General features: G+C 52.4%; 5 protein-coding genes across 5 annotated transcripts in view; all 5 read right to left on the bottom strand.

The window, feature by feature from the left end:
• The window catches only part of K489DRAFT_323412 (ankyrin), a gene marked incomplete at both ends in the record, with an annotated part of 2,644 nt that extends 1,488 nt beyond the window's left edge, over positions 1-1,156 (bottom strand). Inside the window, 2 exons of the mRNA XM_033601697.1 lie at positions 62-781; positions 890-1,156. Coding sequence (XP_033457804.1) covers positions 62-781; positions 890-1,156 — 987 coding nt within the window. The remainder of the gene's footprint in view (positions 1-61; positions 782-889) is intronic.
• K489DRAFT_42044 (uncharacterized protein) lies at positions 1,063-3,001 on the bottom strand. The gene is made up of 2 exons (XM_033608219.1): positions 1,285-3,001; positions 1,063-1,220 (listed from the first exon to the last, which is right to left on the bottom strand). The coding sequence occupies exons 1-2, from the start codon at positions 2,794-2,796 to the stop codon at positions 1,107-1,109; spliced, it is 1,626 nt and encodes a 541-aa protein (XP_033457803.1). The 5' UTR covers positions 2,797-3,001; the 3' UTR covers positions 1,063-1,106.
• A 205-nt stretch (positions 3,002-3,206) lies between these two features.
• On the bottom strand, positions 3,207-4,427 carry K489DRAFT_390139 (DDE-domain-containing protein; the record flags this gene model as incomplete). Its single annotated transcript, XM_033606573.1, has 3 exons — positions 3,207-3,543; positions 3,580-3,893; positions 3,915-4,427. The coding sequence occupies 3 exons, from the start codon at positions 4,425-4,427 to the stop codon at positions 3,207-3,209; spliced, it is 1,164 nt and encodes a 387-aa protein (XP_033457802.1).
• A 63-nt stretch (positions 4,428-4,490) lies between these two features.
• On the bottom strand, positions 4,491-4,910 carry K489DRAFT_304002 (uncharacterized protein; the record flags this gene model as incomplete). Its single annotated transcript, XM_033600498.1, has 1 exon — positions 4,491-4,910. A coding segment is annotated over one exon (420 nt), but the record flags the coding sequence as incomplete, so codon positions are not given.
• Positions 4,911-7,784: 2,874 nt separating this feature from the next.
• On the bottom strand, positions 7,785-8,879 carry K489DRAFT_323349 (glycosyltransferase family 32 protein; the record flags this gene model as incomplete). The annotated part of the gene is made up of 1 exon (XM_033601691.1): positions 7,785-8,879. The coding sequence occupies one exon, from the start codon at positions 8,877-8,879 to the stop codon at positions 7,785-7,787; it is 1,095 nt and encodes a 364-aa protein (XP_033457800.1).
• Positions 8,880-10,964: the final 2,085 nt, after the last annotated feature.

Here is a 10,964-nt window from a genome sequence, read left to right as displayed (position 1 = left end):
TGCCGTTGGCTCCGCCTTGCGCGTTGACGTCGGCCTCGGCCTCCAGCAGCAGCCGCACCACCTTGTCGTGGCCGCCGGAAGATGCGGCATAGAGCGCGGTGCCGTAGTCTCCGCCTTGCGCGTTGACATCGGCCTCGGCCTCTAGCAGCAGCCGCACCACCTTGTCGTAGCCCCGTAAAGATGCGGCCTGGAGCGCGTTGCCGTAGTCTCCGCCTTGCGCGTTGACATCGGCCTCGGCCTCCAGCAGCAGCCGCACCACCTTGTCGTAGCCCCGTAAAGATGCGGCCTGGAGCGCGGTGCCGTACCGTCCGCCTTGCGCGTTGACGTCGGCCTTGGCCTCCAGCAGCAGCTGCACTACACCGACTCGCCCAATGAAGCTTGCATAGTACAATGAGCTCGCCTTATCATCGTAATCATCGTTGTCGAAAGGTCTACTCCAAGACATATCGGGCTTGTGTATCTTGAGCCAGTCGGCTTGATGAGTCTTAGACTCAAGCAGCTGTATTTCGCAGCGATAATCTTCGGCCTGTTGAAGCAAGGCATGGCGATACCACATTGCAGCAGCATAATCCAACAGAGGAAACACGACAAGATCTTGCTTAGAAGAAGCCTTTTGCTCGGAGTTGCTGTAGTGCATCAGATACACGAGACAGCTTTCTTTGATCAACCGATGTTCTCGGGTTGGGTCTAGTCGAAAGCTTTGTGCGACACTTCCTCTTGTGCGCGTTGATTCGAGGTATTCCTTTACAGAGAAATGTGCCAATCTGATTTTTGTGTCCTTCTCGATCAGTCGCCTGGAAAAGCCATTAACATCGTCGTCTACTTTGCTGATATCGTCAAGCAACGAATTCTTAGTAGCTGCATTTCCAGTCCCAGCTTTAGCTTCAACCATGACAACGAGTCCGGCAAGTATGTCCAAAACATCTGTCAATCCGCCTCGATTGTAAATGTCCACAACATCGTGGGCAGCAGGATCCTCGCCCGGAACGATGGTGCTGATTTCGGCTACTTCATCTAGTCTTAAGGGGGCCTGCGAGTATGCAAGCCATCGAAGAAGTGTCAGCGCATATGCTTGGTCTTCAGCAGCAATGTTCTGCAGCATCCGCTCATATGTCTCGTCCAAGGTCGCAGGGAGCGCAAGCAGCGCAGCTTTCACTAGCGTAGGCGTAGTGCGCTTCGACTTTGATAATTCTTGGAGTTGGCAGAAGACCCACCGGAACCTGCATCGTGACGCTCATTGATTAGCCTAGTAACAGCTGCAAAAATTCACTTGACTTACATCCCATCTGCTTTTTCTGTCAAAGTCGTCTCAACCAGTTCCTTAGTAGCAGCATCAAGCCGCGCAAGCTTCGGTATGCGAGCCAGTTGCTTTGACACATATCGCTGGATGTCAAAATCTATTTTCTTGCCAGTCAAACAAACAGACTTGACGCCGAGCTGCTCTATAGCATCGCGAATTCCTAGCTCGTCTCTGCTGGTTGTAATCAAATGCATGTTCGGTGCTTGTCGTAGTAGCCTCTCTATGTTTTCTAGCAGGCGCTGTCGAGCTCCTCTTTCTTCGGGGCATTCGTCCAATGCATCTAGATGGCAGAAAACCCGTTCGTACGATGCTAGCGCTATGTGCAGAATCTTTTCAAGCTCCCCTTCCCCTGGTAGTTTGCAGTCGATTTTGTCGTACATTTGCTGGAGAATCGAGAAGGCCGGCTCCCGGTGTCCAAGCTGTGCGACAAGAGAAGTCAGAAGATCTTCGTACGATTGTTTGCGCTCGTCCGAGAACGAGAAGTAGAAGATAGTATGACCAATATTGCCATTACTTTCACAGTATGCCTTCATATCCTCGATCACAGTAGAACAAAGCACAGTCTTCCCACAGCCAGCGCCGCCATATAGCCACAGACATTGGTCTTCTCCAGATTTCCACGATCGATACTCCTTCGTTTGTAGCAGCCATTCTCCGGTCCGCTCCTCGTGCAATTTCCGCGCAGACTCATGGTTCGTCCATGGGTCAGAAGGCTTGAGCCATTTAGTGATTTCTTGATATCGCGCTTTCCGTTGACCTTCCACCTCGTCGCGCTGCCGGATTGCAGCAAGGACTCGATTTCTAGCATTATCCGCACCTTCTCCGTAGTTTGCGCCCGGAGTCACTCCTACTATGCCAAACAAAGCATATGACATGTCTTCTGCTCGAGTCGTTTTCCTATTGTCCATCCAGCGCATCTTGTCCTCGACTCGCATGTTCACACTCGCCCCCCAGTCGTGCAATATGCGCTCAGGTATGCCTGTTATGTTGGCGATCTGTGCTCCAAGGTCAGGCCCGATGTTGTCACGTGGGTGGAACGTTGATCCTTTGTTGCCGATGACTTGCCAGTCCTTCGTCAGAAAGACAACCAAGTGCGGCGCCAGCAACTCTTGCAGTGTCCAGCCTCTGTGAAACCATTCGTCCTGCCCGATGTCGCTCTGCTGCGTTGCAGCTGCCAAGTACGCAATACAGATCTCTGCATTGCGATACCACCTGAACATTGAGTTGATAGAGTACGAGAGTTCGGCGGGGTCCTTCTTGTTTATGCAACAAGTATCGATCCATAGCCAGTCTACCGATGCCACATGCTTTTGCACATACTGTGCAAATGCTTCCACTTTCCGATACCCGGCACTGCTCTTATTGCGCTCCTCTTGCACATCTTCGAAGGTGGCTTCCTTACATCCCCATCGATGCGACGCGATCGCGTACTTCGGCAGGGGTTTCTCGTCTAGGAACTCGGTGAATTTGAGAGTCTTTACATCGAGAAGACGCATGATGACTCGTGAACACGATCGATACGACTCAGTGATGAAATGCAGAGCAAGAAGTGATGAGCGAGCTGGCGACCGGAGAATCACGACGGCAAGGCTGTGGGGCCTCCATCATTGTGGCTTTGACACAGCTGCATGCTGCACTGCCACCTCGAAGGCTGCACCATGTCGCACTTTCCTCACAACTACACCGGGGGACGAGTCGACTGGCAAGCACAATCTGATATGAAATCGCACCCGAAAGAAATGATTCGACGATGGAGCATGACCAGGTCTATGCGTAGAGATGGGTCTCGATCAATGTCGTCGACGAGTCCGCGTTTCAGATGTGAAATCCAGGCCTGGGGCGACACGGGTGTTGCCGTGCGTGCGGAATTTGACGCAAACAGGCAATTGCAATATCAAGCTCTTCATCAATACATATAAGCGATCGGCGCACACCATGCTGAATCCTCGCGTTCTCCGTCCCAGCCCGGTTCCATCACAGCGCGGTCATCGCGCAATGACAGGTTGATTGTTGGCGCGACTATTGCCGCACTCACCGTGTCGCCGTCCTGTCGCTTGTTACGTCTGCCACCCCTCTTATGCTCTTTTAGTGCGTCCTTCTCAGCTCGCTTTTTGCGTGCTTCCACCAGGTCATCATAGCTCATGACTCGAGCCTTCCCAAGGACGACCGACCTGCCTGCCCGGCGAGGCTTAGCTTCATCGTTTGTCTTCAGCAGCAGATCGATCCGATGACGCTGCATCGAGCTGTGTGCTAAGGACTTCTGTGTCGCTCGAGCTAACTTTGCGACGTGTCGTTCGAGGCTCTCTTTGCTCGTAGCGTTAAGACTTTGAGCGTCTTGACCGATGATGAGATTCTGCAAGGCGACGACAGATTCTGCAGAGACCGGCGTCACGGGTGTCACGGGTATGGGAGGTAAGGACGTCTCTACGACAGGTACCATAGTCGGGTGGTCGGCTTCACAGACAGGCTGAGGCAGATCTCTCAGGACCCTATCGGGATTGAACGGGAACAGTCCTGTTTTGCTCCACCCAGCGGAGATGTTACGCTTCGTGAATGCCCTTTCACGAGCGGGTCCATACAGATACGTAAAATGCTGCTTCCCGATCGCATTTACGCCGCCTCGTTCGATGCACTCGACGTTGTCACGGTAAGCGGCTTTGAGTGGGGCAAAAACGGCAACGTCGCAAGGCTGCAATTTGTGTGACGTGTGGGACGGCAGGCGACAGAGGATGATATTGTGCGCAAAGCAGAACTCTAGGATATCAAGGGTCTCATGCGTGCCGAAGCCATCGCAGATCAATACACGAGGCTGACCGTTAGCGCGATCCCTCGTCTGCGGATCGAACACCTGGCGAAGCCATTCGAAGCTTATCTGAGAGTCAGTATATCCGGATTCCGAGTAAGCGTAGTGCCAACCGGGAGTCGGAAACGTGGTCCAATTACTCCGATGGGTGGCAGCTGGCCAGATGATCATCGGCGACAAGCATCTCTCGTCTGCACTAATGCACTCGATAGCAGTCACGGTCGTGCGCTTGACTTGCGCGCCTCTGTAGGCTCTCGTGTCATCACGGCCTACGAGCACCTTCACAGATCCTAGTATAGAGAGCATGACTCCGGTCTCGTCCATGTTATACACGTTCTCCGCCGCGACCGTGGGATTCTTCAGGACATTTTCAATGACAGCAAACCAGTGTACAATCTTTCCATATATGTTCTTCTCATGTCGATTCCAATCTAATGCTCCAACCCGCTTTGCTCTCAGCTCTGGGTGTCGGTTTTCCAGGGCCTTGGCCCAATTTTTACCTGGCGGCTTCGATGGTCCGTTGTTGGCGCAACGCTGTCGCGTCGCGCTGAATGCTATCGAGGGAACATGCTTCATCCGGACTGGTTGTCCTAACTTGGACATGTGCAACAGGAACTCGACTACGGCTTGCTCTTCTGGGGGCGTGAGGTATTGCTGACGTTCCGCTTTCGCACGCAGCGATTGTCGGCCCCGAGCGCGGTGGTGGAGGGTAGAGCATGGGACGCCGGCGTGATCGGCGAGGGCGCGGTATGAATTCGGCACGCCTACAGGTCTTTGCTGTGCGAGTACCAAGCTCGCTGGATCCATCGTCGCAACACGACTCGACGATAGATGAGTGTAGCTTTTGACACGTTTACGACACCCAGCAGTGGTCAGATAAAGCAGTAGTAATAGATAGCAGGCCGCCATCGATGCTTCTAGAATCTCACACACTGTGCCGCAATGACAAGCCACACATCGCGCGTGTCGTGTCAAATATCTTCCAATGTCTGGCATCTCAAACATTCTACAACTACAACGCACACTTGGATTCAAGTTTTCACGGAGCGTCTTGTTCTCTGATCAAAGCGCTTATGCGAGCAGGTTTAATAATGATATAATTTGCAGGACACGGCAGTACAGGAATGGGCAAACCTCACGCCGCATTCAGCCACAGCAGCTAGGACGACAACGACAGGTCACTGGATAATGGAGATAACTCCAATTCTGGATATGATCACAGCGTCAAGTTCTTCTCTGATGCCGAGGTATTGCTTGCACGAGATGACCTTGCATTGCGAAAATAAAGAGCAATTCGGGAAATCTGTCTCGTGTCACAGTGCGTCTCGGGTTGCAGGGATAGACGTTACCAGCTTGTCCAAGGCGGAAGCCAGTTTCATCAAAGTTGTAAATATCGTCTTCTAGAATGCCATGAAAATCAACCGTATTCTTTACTAGCTTAAACCAATCCATATAAGCATCTGGATCCTCGTTCTTCGCTCGCTGACAATCCAGCCTTCGAGAGAAGCTAGTCTTCAGCTGTGGCGTCCTCTGTACGAAGTTGCGGCTCCATTGTTTGCCAACCGGCAGTTGACCCTTCTGCGCTGCAAGGACATTAGCGATTTCGTCTACATGAGAATACGTTGGTGGCCAGCCTCTCGTATCCATGTCTAATATCCTTTCAATAATGACCTCCTCTTCAGCGATACTGAAATTCCTGCTGTTGACTATTCGTTGCTGCCTTGAAGGTTGACCTCGGAGGCGGCGCCTTAGAGTGTCTGGAGCAAGACCGTACGCGCTTGCTGTCTGACGGATTGATGAAAATTCACCATTCCTAAATGCAGCAATGGTAACAGCCTCAGATTCACGTTGTATAGGCGTCGGCATCGCGTGGTGTGGACAATTATCGCGTGCTGAATGAAAGAATACGTGATGGTGTTGAGGGACTGCCGCATAGGCTTATAATGACGCACAGGCTTATGAGGTACGTTAGGTGCATCTCAAATGGGAGGCGGCCCTGGGGAATTTCGAAAGCCACCTAAACGCGTCACGTGCTGGCTTCTCCGAGTAGTCCCCTGCATGTCCAGGGAAAGTATCTAGGCGGTGTTGATATTTCCCATATAGTATGTGGGTCAGTGATGCGTAACACAGGTTATACCCTTGTTCGTTTGCGTATTGCTACTGTGACGAAGTATGATCGTAATTGATATCGAGATATTTCATTCTTCTGGCAATATTTATGTGAGTGGTGATAAGGGATACAGGGAGGGAAGGGACCAGCTCAGAAAACTTCCCGTGCTCACCGAAAGTGCCAACGAGATACTACTCTGGATCCCAGTCGAAGACCATCAATTATTTGATTGCAGGCAGTACGAGGCTGACATGCGTGTGATGTACTAGAAAGGGCATTTGTGTGCACACAACATTTTTCGGTATGTAGTATACTCAAGTCTCAGCAATCGGACGAGGAGCGCTCATACAGCGATTTTGAAGAAAATAATTGAGTTGGCCTAGAGCGCAGATACAAAAATGAATCGACCTCGATCCATCATGTCGCCGTCCCCTCTTCTGAGCTGTAGGAATCTTCTAGATACAGTTGTGCGAAGACGAAAATTAAAAGGAAAAACAAGGAAAAGGAAACTCTAGAAAATATGAGAAATAGTGACGCCTGCACGCCGACCCAAATGCCCACCAAGCGATTAGCAGACCACGCATGGACACAACAAAATCTTGTCTTCTTCTACTTCGTCATGATTAAGTGTCTTTTGCCCCTCTAGGCCCGGAAGTTGGATACGTCGCTGACCTCCGCGTTGTCTTTCATCGTGTCGGTCTCTAACTCTTTTCTTTCCGAGTGTTGTGTATTCGCCGCGGATCAGACCTATACGTCACGTGTTGGCGGCTGGCCTCGGTACCGACCATGCGTTGGTCGAGAGAATGCTCAGGGAATGGTTCATTGACCTCCATTCAATCCATGATGCCCATGAAACGCAGAGCGGCCCGAAGTTTCTGCGCTGACGTTGGCGGCTTTTGGCGTCCACATCTAGTTTCCAAGAAATCCCATTTCGGTTGCACTCTTGGAGCATGCATAGCAGTCAGGATCCCATATAGAGAGCCTCAAAGTCTGGGAAGCCGACGTTTGAGACATTAGATTGCGCGTCTGTGCTTGACCAACCAAAGTGCCCATGCCGGTAAATGAATTCAAGCGATCTGAATGTGTACGCCAGACAGCGGAGAAGTCTCGATATCGTGGACTAGTGGGCTCCAGGAGCTTGAGATCCTCGACTGCTGTAGGTGTACTTTCGCTGATGCATGACAGGACCAGACCCAGACCCGTAGGCTCTGCATCGGAGCGAAGCCAGTCGCCGGCCAATGCTTGAAAATCCCAAATCGTGACCAGAGCCCATGATGCAGGCGTAAGTGGTCGTCCGCGATGAAACAGTTCTTCTGGTGATTGCCAGATGACGCAAGACCAACGCCGTATGTGCAGATTTATGTTGGCAGAGAGGGGAAAAAGCCTAGCTCTTCTCAGGTAGAGCGTAGATCGTGATCGAGTCGCCCGGCAAAGACTCTCGAGCAAGAAAACAGCATGAAGTTTGAGGAATGGCGTAATTGAACACAAGCGTGGAGTTCGCGTAACAAAAAGTAAAGTTTAAAAGATGACAAGCAAGAAAAGAAGATGAGTCGTTGATGAAATTGTCCCCCCTACTCTTGTTGATCTTCCTCCTCCTCCCGTTTCCGCTCCTCCTCTTCACGCTCTTTCTCCTTCTCCGCGATGTCATCACGAGCCTCGACTTCGAAGCCGAGACGATCTTGCTCTTCCTTGATGGTGATCTGGATCATCTTCTCCTCAGGCGAAAGTGTCTTGAAATGCTCAACGTCGTGGTCGTAGGTCTCGACACAGTGCATGTCCCAATTGCACTGTTCGACTTCGCCGAACACGGGGTGGTTCAAGCGAGGGTGGGTGGTGGGCCAACGCGAAGCGTGGTAGTGGTGACGAATCATGGCGTGTTTGGTCTCGTGACTTCCACTGTCAGAGTGGCCCTGCCCGGCAGCGAAAGCCTCAACGTTGAGGACGAGGACACCGCCGACAAGCTTGCTCTCGTCCATACCGTGGAAAGTATCCCAGGTGACACGGTGACCCAGACGACCTGAGATGTCGTTGAGGATGGCATTTGTGAAAGCCGAGGGGCCAGTACCCGAGATGACCTGGTCGAAGTCCAAGTGGATTTCTCCAATAGGAACCTTCTGCTCCAATGCGACGCCACGGAGCCAGTTCATGATGGTCTCGATGAGGGTCAGCATCACTGGCAAGCGCGGTTTGCACATGAAAGTCCATTGACAGAAAGACATGCACTTGGGGCCGAGGACAGGGTGCCATGAGAATTCAGGCTCATCAATCTCCACACCGACGACCATGTCGATGTCCCGCTCGTTCCATCGGTCGGGGATGAAGTAACGTACGGGGCGGATGGCCTCGACGTCAATGTCCGTGTAGACGCCGCCTTCCACGTACATGATCATGTATCGCAGCAAATCAGCCTTGATGATACGAGCGGTCAACTCGCGGTACATGAAGACGATGTCAGGGCGGTTGAGGCCATCGACACCGAAATGTGTCTCGACGTAGGCCAGATCGTTCTGGTCCGTGAGCACTTCGTAGCGGTAGTCGGGGTTTTTGGCGATCCAAGTCGCTGCGACATCGTGGTCGCGCTCCTCGAACTTCAGCGGGTCAACCTTCCACGTCTGCCAGATCTTCCTAGGGAACAGGTTATGCCGCGTTTTCCGGTAGGCGCTCATGCTGTTGCTCGTGGAGCCAGCCATGAAGGCGAGCACCAACAGCGCCGCAACCGCGACTGGTAGCAAACGCTGAACATATCGCCGCATTCCCAGCTGACCTGGTGCTGCTCTGAAGAAGCCACCGTGCGACTTGCCGTTCGGAAGATTCATTTTGACGTCGTATGATTGAGCGGAGGGATTGCCCATGCTGGTGTGTTACAGGTGTCCCAATGGCAGGGTGGGAGATGGCGCCAGTGAACACGCGCGGCGAAGGTTGTGGAGATGCCCTGACGACGAGCTCACGGTGATGACCGCAGCAACGAGAGAGATGTGAGGGCGATGATAAGAATGGTGATGGTGCGGCCGTGATGGTAGTGTTGGCGACAGTCTGGTGATGTGGTCGATGGAGAAGACTGGACGGTGTTTGATCGACAAGGGGAGAGACAGTGTACTGTACCTACGCGAACGCAGAGCTGAGAGGCAAAGCTGGGGGCTCAGGTTAGCGTTAACAACTGCATGTGCACGCTGCGAGAACTAGAATTGGGGGAATTTTCTGGAGGACCACGAATTTCCAGTAGCGCCGTTCGATAATTATGAGAGGGCCGTTATAAGGAGTGATGGGCACCGAGCGCGCGCGCGCAAAAAAAAAAAGCCGCGGGAATCTCGTACGGTGGTGCTCCTAATACTAACTGGACTGTGTGGTGGATGGCCCGCTGTAGACTGGACAGCAGCCAGGAACGGATCGCCATGATAGGCTCATCGACGATACTTGGCACAATTCGGTTCATCCTGCGTAGCGACCTGCGCTTTCTCCTCATCGTCTGGTGTCTACCCCCTATGATCCCTGACACCGTACATGATGTGGTGATCTTAATGATCACTGGATATCGTCACCGAGCTGACTGCAATGATCATGAATCTCCGGGCGTGGATCGACGGCGTCAACGTGTCTCGTTCACGTCCGTCTCATCGCTCGTCGCGCTCCCTGGTGCTCACTGCCTTGTCCGGGTACCTATGAACGCACACGCGTCAAGTTGGTCCACCATTGGCCAACGATAATAATTGACAGCACTCCTGGCAAAACCGCCCATTCACCGTAAAACCGCTTTACGCGAAAGACGCGGGCGAAGCAATATGCCAACGTCGTTTGCAGTTGTACACACGCGTGTGTTCTATTCCTAGATTTGTGCCGCGCGCCGTGTCAGCTGTGCCCCATCACTCAGCCCGTATACCAGGACGGCGACCCGTGGGCTGCATGAAATAATTCATGTCACTGAGAGGCTTCAACCCAGTAATGCGCGGCCAAAAGGCCTGGAGACATATTCCAGAGAGGAATTGAGTGTTATGCAAATGCTGGTCCTCGGCGTGGCGGGTCTCCATTGCCCGTTCAATGAGATCCACCCATTTTCAATTAGATGACCTCAAAGGCCTTGCATCGCCGTCACCCGATGGGGAATCTCTATAGACGAGACAGCCTCGAAAGCGACAAGTTTCGAGTGAGCACATTTCAGACAAGCTGCTCCAGTCCCATACAACACACACGCCATGTTGCGCGCAACACTGGCAGCCGCCGCGAAATATCCTCGACAGCGAATTCGTATTGAACGTTGAATTTTTGATGGGTAAATGATTCCATGCAGGCCGATCATATCGGCCCACGGATCACGGCAAGGGGTCAAGTCAGTATTTCGAGTCTTACACTCGATATAACGATGACACGTTGGATATCTCACGAACGATGTCGATATAGGGATGTGAAATTCCCAACACATCCACGAGCTAACGGCCTGAAATCGCATCGTTCTGGTGCCCGTCCGGCCTTTGATTTACCAAACGTTCGCTTTGTGGACCCTAGGAGTCTTTCTCGACGAAACGGGTAGGCAGCGCGACGACGATTCTCAATGGCATCGCTACCGATAGACAGGCTCTGATGACAGGCACGATTGTTCTGCGCATGCATAATTGATTACACTGCATATGTGCGAATCTCAACTGCTCAGGAGAGCGCACGAGGGCCAGACACGGTACATTACCGCCCCTGAAATGCACTCAATAGAGAACACCGAATAATTGTGGTGTGGCCGCCAAATCACTTTTATCTTGTAA

The sequence above is a fragment of the Dissoconium aciculare genome, assembly GCF_010015565.1.
Source record: "Dissoconium aciculare CBS 342.82 unplaced genomic scaffold K489scaffold_10, whole genome shotgun sequence".
Lineage (NCBI taxonomy): Eukaryota > Fungi > Ascomycota > Dothideomycetes > Mycosphaerellales > Dissoconiaceae > Dissoconium > Dissoconium aciculare.
This window is presented reverse-complemented; position numbering and strand designations above follow the sequence as displayed.